Below are 16,969 nucleotides of genomic sequence, written 5' to 3'. Positions count from 1 at the left end.
ACCGTTCAGGTTGCATGCAACAGCTGATGGTTCCAGATGTGGATATGCATCCTCATTCATACCAAAAAAAAAGCATCTATCATGTTCATTGTAATACAAAAAAGAGTGGTCATCCATCATCAGCTGTGCATGCATGCAAAAAACAATTTCTGTACACATTTCTTACAGCATCAACTCTGAAGAAAGTCATTCTCTTTAAAGTTTGAGTATCCAGCAAAATTCTATAAAAATTCTCACTACAATAAAACTGGACAAAGCAACACATTGCTCAAACTGTTAACTTCATGGGCAGTTTGGGCAGTTCCACTAATATATTATATCAAGGAACTGTCCGCATCTTGTTATGCCTTCCTATAAACCACTACCCCCAAGCTCTTTCTCTGTTGCAAGTGACAAGACATGTCAAACTTTGCTCAGTTGCTTGTCATTCATTTCACTACTTGTACCACTGCTCTACTACAAATCCTCCAATTCAGTTGAATGTCTTACTTAGAAGTTCTGAAATAACCCTAGAGCACTAACATGGCTATATAAATTAAAGTCTGCACTGAGCTGAAATACAAAGTCTTGATTTCTTTGGATAGAATCCCTTGACTAAGTTTTAATGAGAATCCATTACTGATCCACACTGGCCCAGATAAGACACTGGACCTACCCTACAGGCTTGGCATGCTCCTCCCCTCTTCTCCTGCCTTGTCCGTGAAAATCCCTCCCTCCCTCCTTCAATTCACATTTTAAGTATGGCTCAACATACAACAATTACCACTAACAGTAGGTAGTCACTAAACCGAAAACTGAAACCAGGATGAGAAAGTGATACTAGCGACTGAGGGTGGAGCAAAATAAATTATTTTGCAAAAAACCAAGCAGTTATATTAAATGATTTTAAAAACAACCTAGTTTAAAAAGGTATCTGAATGTAATGCAACGTTTGGCTTGGTCACATTTGTAACATAACGGCCAGGTGAAGACATAAAAATACTGAGCGGATAATAATGTAGTGATATCTCTCCACGGAAAATGGCCAAAGCAAGTAGTACTTGGCTTTCACACACTGGCCCTGACCACAAAAATTAGCAATGCTAACAACTTGGACATAAAGGGCAAGAGTACAAGGCAGGCTTCATGTTGCCCATCCCTGCTGCTATATAACATTGATCTTATTTCACATGCCAGTTCTGTTTCACTTTCATTACCCGAGGCCTCAGGACTCATAGCATCAGCATGAAATATTCCCAGTGCTGATCTAGTTCCTCAAATTTGGTAATATACCATAAAGCAAAAGTTCACAACAATAGTACTGAGGCATGCCTGCTCAGGACCAGAATCCTTGCTCACATGACCTGCTGAACAAGATCCAACAGAAAAGAGTTCTTCTCTTCCTATATATTACCAACCCCCAATTGTTAAACTACAGTCATACCTCGGGTTAAATATGCTTCAGGTTATGCTCCGTGGTGACCCAGAAGTAACGGAACGCGTTACTTCCGGGTTTCGCTGCTTGCACAGATGTTCAAAATGACGTCACGCGCATATGCAGAAGCGGCGAAACACAACCCACACAGACACGTGTTACGTTCTACTCAGGATGCGAACGGGGCTCCGGAATGGATCCCGTTCGCATCCAGAGGTACCACTGTATTGAACTATTTTATTACGAAAACCTCAGCAACCATTAACTTAAAAAACCCTAGAAAGATGTAATGGGACAACTTACTTTGACTGTGTCTGCTTTGTGATGTTCCTTATGGTGGCTCCTTCTTTTCCAATAATAGCTCCTACAAACTGGGTAGGAACCAGCATCCGTAGTGGAACATCAGACTGTGGTTTTTGCCTTGTACCTGCGCCAGGCGAACCTTGCCTGGGAGGACCCCTCTGCCCAAATCCACGTCTCCCCTGTGGATGCTGTTGAGGAGGTGGCTGCGCTGCCATTTCATCAGGAATATATGCAACTTTCAGTGAGTAGTTTTCAAGCTGGAATCCGTTCAGTTTTTCTATTGCTCTGTACAGGTTTGCAAGGAAGGGAAGATTTTGTAAGTGGGAGCTGGCAGAACAAGATATCATTATGTTAGGCATTTTCACTCACAAGTAACAGACCCATACCACAGAGATCATTCCTACAGTTTTAAACTGTAAGCTTGTAGGGAGAGCTCTAGTATTTTATTCACCATCATGTAAAACATAATAATGCCCTTGAAACAAGAAACAAGCACTTGAACCATGAAATAGTATTTGTTCTTTTCATTATTTATTTAACAATCCTATGATTTCCCATACTGTGAAACAAGGACCTCAAAATATCGGGACACCTGGGGTCAAGTGGCACGGCCTAATTACCAAATTTCATAATTTGCACTATGGCTTATATTGGTTCTGCTAACTTTCACAAGCCCATAAAGCACACAAGCCTTTAAGTACTGGGGAACAATTCCTTCGGGAATCAATTCAGGCATGCTAATGGAAGCCCCCTTCCCTCCTGCTTAAATACAGTTCTTTCTCTGTGGTTCCTGCTAAAATCTGTCACATTTACGTGCGTGACAAGTGTGAGTTGCTTTCCCTACAACTGTAAAAAAGGTGTTAGAAGTAAACATACATGAAAACAACTCCTTTACCATCATATTGTAAGTAATTATGGTAAAATTCTGAAGTAGTACTTAACCACCTAAGCAAATGAGTAAAATCCTCTTTGAAACACATGAGTGTGATCTGGTCTTCAGAAGAAGTGAGGTATAGAGATGAAAAAGAGGTTTCAGTTGGAAACTGAACTCTGACTTTTATCACACCACACAATCTTTTGTATGTGAGTGAACAACTGACAGCTCAGTTTTATACAGTGTTTGGCACACTCGTAGGGATGGGAAACTGAATAAGGCTGGGGCTCTAAAATGAGCATTGGATAAACATTACCTTGGTGTAGAAAAAGATCCAATCTCAATGTAGGAAAAGGCATGGCCAAATCCTTTCTGGTTAGACGTACTGAGTTACTTTAAAGTACAACTGTATGGAGTACTTGAAAGCAAATAGCAACAAACATCTCTAAAAACACAAATGACCAACAGTATTAATTTCAGGAAATTAAGGGAAGTTAAAAGTTTCCATAGCAACTGAGCTGCTCCTGAGTAGCATGCATTATAATAGAATTTTAACATGAACAAATATAAGAGCTATGATGAAAGATTTAACTGTTTAACTGTTCTCAAAATTCTTATGTTTTTGGGGAAAGGGGAATTGTTTGGTCGTCTTATTTTCCCTATCCCTAAAGGTCAGCAAAAAAGGTGACATTTTAGACAGTGCAATCCTATTCATTCAGAAGTAAGCACCATTATATTTAGACTTTCAAAAAGATGTCTTACAATTGCCACCTGGTCACGTCTTCTGTCACTATTCACCATACACAGAGTACAAAAAGAAGAGGGCTGGGGCAGACTTCAAGTACCTTAGCAAATAATTTAAAAGCCTTGTTCAATAGTGGGATTTTTGTCACGGCCTGAAGTGGGCAATGTTGGACTAAGCTTCAGTGCTTCAAAATCAATTCTGTAAGCATGAAGAACCTTGCAAGAAGGGATTGTTGACTGCATACCACTCTTTCATGTATTCCCATGGTCATACAGGAGAAACTCTAGAATGCTTTCCCAACATATAGGAAGGATGAATGTTCAGTGGTAGAGCACATGCTTTGCAGAACATCCCAAGTGGAGCTATGCTGCTGAACGATCAGACCTGGGATTAGGCAGCATCCTATGTTCCAACGAATATATCACTACTTATGTTTTATTATTAACATACTTTGGAATGTAGAATGGTTTGTTTTTATCTCCTCATGGCCAGAACTCATATTTTCTGCCTTTTGAGACCAGTGGCCCCATAAATGACTTGCTAGTGCTAAGCGGATTGAAATACATGTTTACAGAATTCCAGCAAAGCTGATGGAAGAGAAAGTGCTGCTTATCTATACTGGGGTCGGCAAGGTTTACCTCGCCTGGGCCAGTTGACTCCAGTGGAGATCCTTCTGTGGGCCAGATCGCACAAGCACCCGCAATTCTCGGCATCTGTGCAGATGCGATTTCAGGTGTCTGCGCCTGCGCAGATGAGATTTCCGTCGCCGTGGAAGCAAGTCCCTGCACCGTGCTGGTTTAGTGCAGTGTGCGGGGAGTCACCAAGCAGGCAGCTCGGTTCAAGGGCTGCTTGTGTGCCAGTTAAACCACCCCCCGGGCCGCTTGTGGCCCATGGGCCCTCGGTTGCCGACCCCTGTTCTATATAGATCTGAGTTTCAAATTGAAGTCCTTCAGAAAGTTGGTTTATTTCAATCTGGCTGGTTCTTCTGCAACGCAGATTGATGAACAACTAAGTGCACGATTCAGCCACAGTTAAATTCTTTTAAAGACCCATTTATTAAAACTGGAAAACTGAATGCATGTTTGACTTCCACTGAAATCAATGGGATTCAAATACTGGATTTTGTGCTGGAGATTATGTCCAAGGTGGTGGGCTCTCCTTTACTGGAGGTTTTCAAACAGAGGTTGACCACCTGTTATGTATGGTCTAATTGAGATTCCTGCACTGCAGGAGGTTGGGCTAGAGGACCATCAGGGTCCCTTCCAACTCTGCAATTTGATGATTCTATTATCACTTTTGCCTGAGGGAATGCAAAAATGTTGCTTGCACACACACACACACACACACACACACACACACGGATATCAGCCAAAACACATGCCTCAATAATTTGCCCTTTTAATGTATCAGGATGTACTCACTTTTAAATAAGTCAATGGGGAATGAAGTGATGTCTTGTATATAATAAAAAGCAGTCAGTTACAGATTAGAGTTTTTAGACACAGCAGCGAATAGCACCCTTACTCGCTTTCTCCAGGCAGGGCAAGGAGCCAACCAGACTTGGCAAACTCACTCTCTGCCTCTTTTGCTGCTCACACACACCTGCTGTGGGGCTGCACCTGGTTGCCTAGAGGCAAGTGCTACTTCCCCACAAGCAATCACGTAAATAGCTAATTGCAATATTGCATAAAGGCGCATTAAGCTGTCAGTTGGTTAGTACTGACCAATTTGTAGCATTCAACAAGTCCCTTCATGGTATATGATCCAGAACAGATCTCATGGGAGATGGGGTGCTTTTCTCCACACACACAACTAGTCTCAGTATCGCCTTTGTAACATTCTTACATGAAACTAACAGAACAGTTCTTGAATTCCTTCTCAGTTTTCCAATGGATCTCATTTTAATTCTTTTGTAGTGGTTTAACAGGACAGTGAGAGTGTAGTTTAGGTATTTTATGACTCCTGCTTCAGTTTAAAGCTTGCATTCCACAGCAATGCAGCTATACATTTTCCTAGAGGATGTTACACAACAGGTGGGAGGATGGAACAACTGTCAAGAGCAGCTTATTTCAAAGGAACAGCACAGTAAACAAGATATTCAAGACAGTGCAAGTTTTGAAAGAGACAGACTATCACTGTATCTTTTAACTTCTTTTTGTTTTTACGAAGTTCATGTGAAAGTGAGGGGTGGGGAAAAAGAGAATAATTATGCTCACAGGATGCAGAATTCTATCCAAAGTGTCCATATGAGAAGGTACTTTCTCTGCATCCAATTTAACATAGCAGATTGGTGGAATATAGAGCAGGAATTTTAAAATCTGCTGCTGAGGGGGGTTGTTATATGGTCCTGCCAGCCAGTCCCAGTCTCCAGTCTAGCTGCCACATTCAGGATTAGTTGTAGTTTCTGAGTCACCTTCAAAGGAAGCCCCATGTAGAGTGCATTGCAGTAATCCAAGCAGGAGATAACCAGAGCATGCACCATTCTGGTGAGACAGTGCGCAGGCAGGTAGGAAGCAGATGGAACTGGTAGACAGCTGCCTTGGATACAAATACAGGGCAGAAGACCCAACTTGCCTTGTCACAAATAAAAAGGTGGGTCCACTCTAGTGCTATCATCACTGAGAAGCAGCAGTTCCTACCAGGTCACTAAATCAAACTAAGCCAGTGATTATTGAGTTTCAAATTTAGCCTTGTTCACAGGACTCTGGATCTGACCATTTATATAGCTCAGTACATTGGATCTAGGCAAGGCTACAACTAAGCACATCAAATCAAATGTTCATAGTGAGAATGGGAGTAATAATACTCTGAACATTGATGCTGTCCAGTCATCTCTGGCTATGCAGCTTTGAAGGTGTGAGATGTTGTAGCATGTTGGGCTAGAAAATTATCTTCAACTGTGACCGGTGTATCTTTTTATCAACTCTCCCTTTTGTTGTGACCTGCTCATGAGTCTCGACAACTGTACCGTTGCTGCAGAGGCTAGACAATGCACTACAAACCAAAACACATTACACTAGAGCTCAAGCATCTGGGCATAAATAAAACTGATGTTTTATCCTTATAAAACCTTTGATCCTGCATATCTCAGAGACTTCTTCCTCACTTATGTGCCACTGTGACCTTTAAAAGCACTCTCTTGACTTTACTTACAGAGAGGCTATTTAAAAAGCAAGGGCATGTAAATATTGCTCCCAGTGGCTGCCTACTACTATGGAATTTGCTTCTGCAGGAGACCTAGCAAATTTTGAACCCTGATCATTTTGCAGAATACTTCAAAATTTTGCTTGAGCTAGCGTTTAAGAGCCAAGGTTAAAGGCAGACCATTTTGGGTGACGGCAGAAGTTTTATATCATAATGTATATTTCATCAGACATGCTGTAAAGCCACTGATAAATGTTAATACCCTCTCCCTGACCCCTCAGAACAAAACAGAATACTATGAATGCTCAGACGATGTAACAAGCTTACATTACATCCAATTCTGAAATCCTCGGATATATTAACTAGAAATTAGGAACAGACTTAATCCTCCAAAAGGTAAGAAAAATACTGGACTAGAAGACTTATGTCAAACCAGAGATATGAATTGTATTTTTACATATACGTTGCACAAACTTTTATGGCATTTTCCACAAACGCCAATTAAGATTTCTATCAGCTTCAATGGAACTGCCATTCAATCAGACAAGGGCTAATTACATTAGCCCACAATTTTGAATTTTAGTCCATAGAATTGAATCTTATAGTATAATCCTAGCCACGTTTAGTCTGATGTAAGTCTCAGATATAAAATCCAAGTAAATAAACACTTACTGTCTGGCCTGATCCTTATTGCCATATGTTACATTAACTACTGCAGTCTCTGTCTCCGTATTCACTAGAAAAAGAAAGAAAAGGAAAAGGGTTATATTTGGGGGGGGGTAATTTTATGCTTACATCCCTTAATTTTTTCTTTAATTGTCTGACTTTAGTGTTACCTTGCTCACAGTTCTCCACTGTTCCATACTGTGCTAACAATCCGTCTAGCACCTGTGAAAAAGGAGCACATTAAAATTAGTTTCTATGGTAGCTGTATGTGAAAAGAGCCTGTAAGAAACCCCAAATTATGTTTGCTTTTTACAAAACTATTGGGTATGGCTTTCCCCTGAAAGTTTCTCCATCTTGTGTTTTCTATTTGAACTCCAAGTATAGCTCAAGGACTAGCAACAAAATGAATGCATACAACAAACCTATTGTGAAAACTAGCATTTACAGCAAGTCAGTCAGTTCTCCATAGCTATGAATGGGGAGGGGGGGAATCTAGACAAGAAGATTACACCCTTGCTCATGTCGGACAAGTAGGAAAACTGCAAGGCCAAATTACAACACCATCACATGAAAACAAACCAAATAATAAGCATGCCACCAAGAGAGGGCCATGCCATGAAAAACCACCACGCCTCAAGCAACATGTATATGAATGCATTAGAAACCCCTTCAGCATTAATTAAAATTAGATCTTGCATTCTAGATTCTTTATACGCTTGAGTTTCCTTACACACTTTTCATACTATCTAGCTCCTGCTTCCTGCTTGATTTGGACATATCCCCCCCCCCCCCCAATCACTTTACATTTTATTTCAAACAGCCAAATCCTCTCGCTCTACTTTGAGACAAGCCAGTTTTGTCTGAACTCCTCATCCGCCTCCCTATCACCACGTGCAGCCGTGTTGGGCAACGAAAACCAATTTTCTAGCCAAGTTGGTAGTGCGATAGCAATCCTGATGAGCAGCTGAAAAGAAAAGTTTGTTTGTATAAATATTTACTCCAGCTAGAAAATAATTCATTCCTTTTTTATGAAGGAACTCTGGCTTTGTCTACATTGGGTCTCCTCCTCTTGTTATAACACAGATGCCTCTTTCTTGCACACAAAAAGCTGCAGTCTTACACTGTGGACTTTCATTCATCAGACTCTAAAAGCCAACCCTTGACTGTGTTATAAACAGTACTATGCTACACCAAAACTCTAGGGGAGTTAATATTTGAAGTGTTTCAATTCAAACCCAGTTTTCTCATTCATTCTCATACATATCTATATCGAGTTATCACACACATGGAGTGATCTTATTCACACAGTTTTTGCCAAGGTGTTATGAGCATGGTTGTCAGCTGAGCAACTTAAAACTATAGCACAGGGTCAACTGAATACATGAAAATCAATAAAGGCTTTAAAAACTACAATATAGACTAATATTTAAAAGGAATACCATAAGCAAAACTATGCTTTCAAGCTACACTGATGAAACAATACTTGGAACATTTTTAACAGCTTGTTTAAAAGGCAAACCTACACATTTTTACACTGGCATTCTTAAAATTTAATGCTAGACCACAGAACTAAAGTCTAGAAATGGGGGTAATGGAATAAGAACATCCAAACGTACTTAGTGCATATTTGTAATTTAATGGAAAACTAGTGATGATAGAAAGTGGTAGTTATGTCAGGAAAAAGAAGGAAAAAGACTCTCACATGTAGCAACTTGGTAGGCAAAAATGGAAGTTTGGAAAAATACATTTTACTGAACTAGCAGAATCACAGAATTGCAGAGTTGGAAGGGGCTCAGAGGGTCATCTAGTCCAACCCCCTGCAATGCAGGAACTGCAAGACGTGGCTCCTCATCAAATGTGAAACCATACCGGACCCTACTTAACTTTGCAAATGTGCTAGCAGTTTTCTTGCTGCACAGGGAGTATGCTCAACATGAAATGCGTAGCTGGCCCACTAGTTGATATCTGCATCAAACCAGATTTTTCATGAATAGGATAGATAAAAGTTTTGATGTATATAGAACTGGTCTTTATACAAAAGGAGATACTGGCTGGAGAAAAGCTGCCTACACAGGATGCCATTATAGTTGTGGGAGCACAAACTTCCAGATTTTTGTTGAAGCTGCACCTTTCTTCTTAAGGGAGGGCTAGTATACAGCAGTAGCAGGACTGGAGGTAACACCACAATCCCCCTACGCCTTTTAGACCTTGTAAATGAAACCAATTTAATGAACTGCTTTTAATGGATATTGTGTCATTCGTATTGCAATGTATGTTGCAATATGTTTGATGGGGGAAGTCTGGTAAGGTGAACTTTGGTTCATCTCTCACTGAGGGGCCTTAAGTGATAGTTGAGTAGGGGCTGGAAACAGAACCCTCAGTATGCAAAAGGAGGATAGAAAGTATGCATAGTATCTTGGTGGTTGCGGCTCATAATTCTTATTGTGACTGGCTGGGGCTAGACCGGGGGGGTTGGGAGGCAGAAAAAATGAATATATGAATATATGGCTGGGTGCTACTCAGTCAGGGTCGTTTGATGGTTGGCCTCTGTGGTGAATGCAGAAGAAGATGACAACAACCAAGGAGAAGAACAGAGGAAGAAGGAAGAAGACCTGAAAGGAAGGCAGAGCGACTAGGTAGCCTAAGACTTACTAGGGTAGCTGAATCACTTGGCATGGATGATGATAAGATAACCTGTCTATGAAGAGCAGAAGTGAGAGGCAGTATGGAATACTAGGCACTGGTGTCTGGCAGGAGAGGCAGAGAAAAGAGTTCAGGACAGGACAGCAATAACAGACCTTCGATTCAATAGGTCAAGTAGGGTTTGAAATAGGGCTCTCAAATGTGTTGGTGGGGCTTAAATGGGGTGCAGTAAATACAAGAGCAGTCTAGCAGAGGAGCTTTCATAATGACTGGTTCCTCTCTTAGTTTAGTAACAGTAGTGCAAAATAAGCTGTTGGCATTTAAAGCGACAGTAACAAGTTATCAATGTGTTTACCTGGGGTCCTTTGGGAGGAAGGGCGGGATAGAAATTAATAAGTAAGATAGATAGATAGATAGATAGACCCATTTAAAGAGACAGTACTATATTAAAGTACCCACACAAACCTGTGCAATATATAATCCTGTATTAAATAAAACTTTTAATATCTTTGTTAAATATAGTACCTAGTTCTGATTGGCTTTGTATTGGTAAGTTAAGACAGCAAAGAGTGTAAGTGATATTAAATGGTGGCAGCGTACTGGTTCAGGAAAACCACTGGAGCAGAAGTTAGTAAAGTCCCCTCCCCAGACCTGCTCAATTTGGACTTTATCTAGAATGCATCTGGCTTTCCTTCTGAGAAACTGAAAATAGCATTTGGGATATGCATTTGAAATTAATATGATAGAAGGATTATGAAATAGTGAACAGTGCAGGAATAGCCAAATTGTGGCTCAGGCTAGGATCAGACAGATCTGGGTTCAAATTCCTGTTCAGTCTGTGAACTACTTCATAACCTAACCTACATCACATGGGTGCTGAGAGGATGAACTTGGTTAGTGGAGAATCACATACACGGCCCCAAGCTCCCTGGAGGAAGAACAAGAGGTAAGTGAAATAAGCCTTTCTTAAATTTGTTAGTTCTTTTACGAACTAGCTTTTTACTCTGCTGCACAAATTAAAGAGGTGCAATGCTTGTTATCCACAGAAGAACGCTAAGACTAGTTTGCTTACTCGTCAGCTCTGGCAGTGAATAGAGAGTGCCTAAGAGTGATCAGCTTATTCAAAAACAATGGTTCAATCTTACACTCAGCACACACAAGCTCAGTCTTCAGTAGGATTCAAATGCACATAAGCTAGGAATGGGACAGCTGTAATCCACTATACCAGTCCCTTCCTGAATTTTTTGTGCTAGGATAATGAGCATCCTGGAGGCCAAGCAACAATCAAGGTTTTTACCAAGGTTTCATTCTTACCGTTTACTTAACAAGCTCCAACTTATGTGAGAGGGTGGCAGGATTTCCACCTGGAAATCATTAAAAAATGCTAAAAAATGGAGGCCTACAGGACATCTGGGGTGAAAAAAACCCAGGAGACACCAGTCACACATTCCAGTCCAGGTGCCACGGCACAACGTTCAGACTGGATAGCATTCTGCTCACATAAAGCCTGATCCCCTTGGTTGAAACAACAAACATTGGTAAAATCAAGGTAACAGACCACACCCTGTGGAAACTACCCCTAAATTAGGAGAGGGAACACAAACCACTCCATCATGGTCCTTTAGCCCTATCCTAACCACAAACCTAGTAACTAGAGAAAGTCTCATGAAAACTCTTCAAATCTATTTCAAGGAAAATAATGCAGACAACTTAACAAGCCCCCTTCTCTGGGACGCAACGAAAGCAGTCGCTAGAGGAGCTTGCATAAAAGAGAAAGCATCACTCAAAAAACAAACCTCAGAAATTAGCAAACTTGAATAAGACATCACAGCTCTTTCAACACAATACAAACAAGCAGGAGTTTTAAAAACTCCATAAATTCATAGAACAAAAAGGAAGGGAGATTGACTCACTAGAAATTAATAAAACAATGATCAACATTCTATACTCAAAACAACAATTTTACAAGTATGGAGGGAAAAACTCCAGACTATTAGCAAACAGGTGCAGGGGGGAAAAATCACTTAAAACAAGACTACACTGCATTACTAAAAAAGATGAAACACAACATTATCCTCCAAAGAAATAACTTCAGAATTTGTGGAATTTAACTCTAATCTATACTCTTCCCAGAACCTGTATGAGTAAGAAATCAAAACCGTTTTAGCAGGACTATCCATGCCACTTTTAACCGCAGAGCAATGCGAATTCATGGACAGTCCTATCACTTCAGAGGAATTAAGAGATGCTCCTCAAAAATCTGAAACCCCAGGCCCAGATGGCTTCACAGCAGAATTCTATAAAAAAAATCATGGTAAGTCTGGTGCCCTACATGACTCACCTATTTATTGACATCCTATAAGGACCCCCCATCCCAAAAACCTGGACCTCCTCCAAAATAGTCTCTATCCCAAAAGCACTCAAACATAGCCTCAAAGTAGAATTATATTGCCCGATCTCACTGATAAATCAGGAGTACAAAATATTCACATCAATCCTGGCTAAGTCAAATCTCAGCCAAAAGAAGGAAACTTGTTTTGAAACTTAACAATAGCATCTGACACCGAGGAAATTGAAATTACAGTGGAACCTCGTGTTACGTACCATCCTCCTTGCGAACGCGGCGGGTTATGAGCTCCGCTAACCCAGAAGTAGATCCCCTTGTTGCGAACTTTGCCCCAGGATGCGAGCGGAAGTCGCATGGCAACAGCGCGAGGCGTAACCGGAGGTACCACTGTAATACATCCAGAAAGCTTACCAAAATGCTGGAGAGGCTGTACTTATACAGGCACATGCCTCCACATGTGGTGGCAACTTCCCCAAATCCAACCCTTTTGGAGAGCAGTCCAACAAAAAGTATGTAACACAACTAAACACTTATGAGAACCTACCCCAGAATTGGCCCTATTAAATATTTTCCAAGACAATAATGCTCACTTGCACCATAAAGATCTATAACCCACCTACTCTCAGCAGCCAGAAACATCATAGTTAAGACACTGAAGTGACTTGTCTGGAGTAAGCATGGACCACTGGTACCAATTGTATGGGAAATGGCCTTGTTAGAAAAGTTAACCAACAGACTAAAACTGACATGAGGACAGAAGAAAGATGACACATTCACCCCTGTATGGCTCAAACTGACAACAGTAATAGCAGGGATCTTCCAGCAGCATACTGATCAATATGGTTAACTTGACCCAATATTCCATACCCCCTTCCGCAAACACATACAAATCTCACTACGGTTAATCAAAGGCAATTAAAGGCAAACAAACATGCCCTGCCCCCCTCCAAATCTTCTCTCATCGCCAATATAAACCAACAAATATACAGAATTGACACCGACGTGAAAACCCCTCTTCCCCTACCTTTAGAAACATATTGTTTTACATTTTACATTGAACATACCAAAATACTTTATAATCTGATCAAAAAAAGAGAAAGAAATTGAAAGTTCTTTGTAGTTCATGAAATCTTTAATAAAAACTATTTTTTAAAAAAACTTTGGCATTTCTTAATCATCTTGTTTATGGCATAAGTATAATGAACAGATTTTTTTTTAAAAAATCAGATCTGATTTGTATGTACAACAATCTTCCATGTCCATTTCCCATTCACTCTCAAAAGTCATATATCTCCTCTCACACCATTAATTTCAATATCAGGTATTTCACTGCACTTCCATTATCATTACGCCATTGCATCTGGATTTGCCCCTTATCCAGGAGTCTTGACATATATACCATCAAACAATTTTCCTTCTACTGCTGTGCGCATTAGGCAGAATGAGAAGTTCAGTGAGCTTGGCAACATGTCAGAACTACATAATACTGGGGACTGAGAGGGGGGGCTGGCATGGTGGCACAGGAAGGAATATGAAAGGGACTGAATAGTTGGAAGGAAAGCTTGAATTATAACCAAGAAGTGGGGAATCGATGGCAAGACTGAAGCACTGTAGTGTGATGTGGTAAGTATGGGGCTGATGAAAATTAAGAGCAGAAATCTGCTGTTGACTTAATGAAATCTGTCATTCCATTATTCTTGTACTTTGTCTGCAGAAATTAAGGGTTTGAGTCAAAGGTTCCCTTCCTTTGGGAGGAAAGCTTTAAAATGTTTGAGCTCTTTATAGATATTGCACCAGCTTTGTATGCAATGTATAGCTTTATGCCACAAATATAGCTATTTTTTATATTACTTTCTAACCTTGTTAAATCATGGTATGAGGCTGGGAGCGTATGGGAGATACGGGGCATTTTTGGCATGATAGCATAAGTCTGGCAGGCCCTTGAAGTGGCCCTCTGGCTAGCTTGGCCCTCCAAGGCCCAGAACAAGCAGTGTTAGAAACTCATATATATACAAACTGGGCACAAAATGGCATCTTAAATCTAGATTACAGTCACCACACCAGAATGTCTATTCACCAGGGAGTTGGACCAGATGACCCTTAGGTCCCTTCCAACACTGCAATTCTATGGTCTCAACTATATTGCTTGACTGTAGCCTGCTCTTTCAACAATTCACTTGTCCCAGCATGCAAGAAGGAGAAACATGCACAGTGGAAATGGAAATGGTATTAACTATGGATTAAGGCAGAGGTTTTTAAACTGTGGTTCGTTAGTTCCATTTGGGTGGCCTGTGGAAAGGTTGCAGCACTGTCAAATATATCTGTACTCAGCTCTGCCCTTATTTCCTTGATGTGGTGATGGAGGACTGTGCGTGAGTCAGCTGGCTCGATGGAGAGGTCAGTTGCTAACTGGGCGCCCAGAAATCTCCACTTGGTTGCAATTGGATCCACGCCAGTAGCAAAACGCACTTGGGGAATTTCGAGCACCGGCTGAGCAAGTGTACCTGTGACTGTACCCCTAACCCTACGCCTACTCCCATGTGCTAGTCTGATAATCTAATCTCTAAACTGCATTGGTATTGGTGATCATAGCAGTAGTGTGTCAGGTTTTTCTAAGGCATCATATTTGATAAAGGCACTATCCTTGAAGAACAAACCTACCTATTGTTGGTATAACAACTTATTTAAAAATAAATTCAAGAGCAGACATCAGAATATGTACATAGGATTTCAGAACCCTTCAGACACGCACAAGGAAGAGATCACCTACAATCTCTTACATTGTTATATATGTTGGAAGCTGCCCAGAACGTCTGGGGCAATCCAGTCAGATGGGTGGGGGTACAATTTTTAAAATACTACTACTACTACTACTATTACTACTACTACTACTACTATTATTGGGATACCACACAAAGAAGCTATCAGCAGGGGATTTTTGTGTTCAATATACATGTGATACAAGGTCATAACCTAGAAACAAAAAACAATCTACTAAGTTGTGGAGTAACTGCTAGAATGAACTGCTGAAAACAATGGGAGTAAACTGAATGTTTTGGCAACACTAATCTACACTCCTAAAAGCCGATCTTATGGACATTGTTTTAAGCCCTTATGACAAACCATGCTGTGTACAAACACTCTGTGGGATCCTCAATCCCTTACTCCACGCAAGGTGAAAATGAAGCTGGAAAGGATAAAGGGACATGACTCATCACAGGCTATAAACCTTTGGTGACCTTGATGAAAACAAATTATTTGAACCAAGTACAATTATGATGCCAACATCTTCTAAGAAGAATGATTCAACCCAGTAGCACAGTATGTTCCTGGAAAAGAGCTCCTCACAGCAGATACTTTGCCACACAATGTAAGTAAACACAAGTTAGAGAAGGAGGTTAAGGCTTACATTTGTGCTGTACATGCTTCTCTATTACCATCTGTAAGTCAGTTTCACTAAATCAAAACAACTATTCATGGTGCTCCAGAACTTCACAACTTTTTATACTATATCAGATCAAATACCTTAGCAATGTGTCAGAGATGACTAGAAAGTACTTTCCTGACCATGGACAAGTAAGTGAATTGGAAGGCCTAATAACAAAATGGAAATGTATTTTATTTTTGGTTTTTCTGAACCACAATCTACAAGGCAAGAAATTCTAGACCTCCTCCACCAAGGGCATCAAGGTTTAACCAAATGTCACAACCAAGCCAAGCTGACCCTATATGGCAACCTTGTGTTAGAAATATCAGATACAAACGTTTAGTAACTGCACATGTTAACCACAGCAAGCAACTGCCCCATCCCTGCCAATTACCACAAAGAACCATAGCAAAGGTGGTTTATTTTCTCTATTTACTTATGAAGTAATCCACATGCTGCCTTTGGGGGCATAGCCCACTGAAAACCGCTTACAATGCTATAAATACAGTGATCTAAAATAATCCAAATTAACAAAGGCAACATCACAGAGTCATTAAAATGCCAATTCAAACAGTACAGGAACTAACAAAAGATAGCTCTGCAAAAACTTTTTTTAATAAAAGACATTTTAAAAAATATATATTAGTTTTTATACACCGTTTTAAAAACCCACAGTGCAGAGATCATGCAGATCTGAGGGAAGAGAGTTCCACAACATGGAAACCACCACAGAAAAGGCCCCATCTCTCATGCCTGCCAGGCAGGATCATAAGCAGGGCCTCTGAGGCTGATCTCAATGTGCAGGCAGGTTACGATAGGGACTGCAGGCACTCCTTCAAATAAGTCCTTCTTAGTACAGTACAAACTGGATGCCTCAAAATATCTTTTTTAAAGAGACAATGTTTTGAATAAACTTGTAGAAAACCCTACAAAATGTGGATCACTACTAAGTAAGATTGAACATCCTTGTTTTATACTATGAATTTAATTTGAGATTTAGCTGCTGGTAACCCCAGAAGGGAACAGATATGCTTTCTTCTTTCTGTGCATTCAAAATGGTGACTACAGTTAGTGGGCAGTTGGTTCGGTTAGTAGTGTTCACTGTATTCAGACAGGGTTGTAAGTACCACCAACACCACCACCCTGCCCCAGCCAAAGGATCATTTCTGCAGTCTGGGGAATGCTCACAGATCCAGCCTAGAAAGCCAAGAGGTGTCAGTGACAAAGCCTTTTCCGACATAACCCTGCCTGTTCCAGGAGATCTTGCTCTCTAAGGTGAGGCAGGTTGTCATAACAGAGAGACATTGGGTCAGCCTCCTGGTGGCCCAGAAACCAATCAGGAGAGAATAGTGAGCTAAAGTTTGAACCATTAAACATTCAAATAGGGCTTGTTTGTCAGTTAGTTA

General features: G+C 40.6%; 1 protein-coding gene across 2 annotated transcripts in view; it reads right to left on the bottom strand.

Annotated features, from left to right (window-relative positions):
- IGF2BP3 (insulin like growth factor 2 mRNA binding protein 3) overlaps positions 1-16,969 on the bottom strand; it is a 64,869-nt gene that overhangs the window by 16,039 nt on the left and 31,861 nt on the right. For both annotated transcript variants that reach the window (XM_083404963.1, XM_083404962.1), the window contains exons 4-6: positions 7,317-7,368; positions 7,153-7,216; positions 1,718-2,002 (exon numbers count right to left, since the gene is read on the bottom strand). In XM_083404963.1, the coding sequence (XP_083261089.1) occupies positions 1,718-2,002; positions 7,153-7,216; positions 7,317-7,368 (401 nt within the window). The remainder of the gene's footprint in view (positions 1-1,717; positions 2,003-7,152; positions 7,217-7,316; positions 7,369-16,969) is intronic.

Source organism: Podarcis tiliguerta (assembly GCF_965153285.1).
Source record: "Podarcis tiliguerta genome assembly, chromosome: 12".
Classification (NCBI taxonomy): domain Eukaryota; kingdom Metazoa; phylum Chordata; class Lepidosauria; order Squamata; family Lacertidae; genus Podarcis; species Podarcis tiliguerta.
Note: the sequence above shows the minus strand (reverse complement) of the source record. Positions and strands in the feature narration are given on the sequence as shown.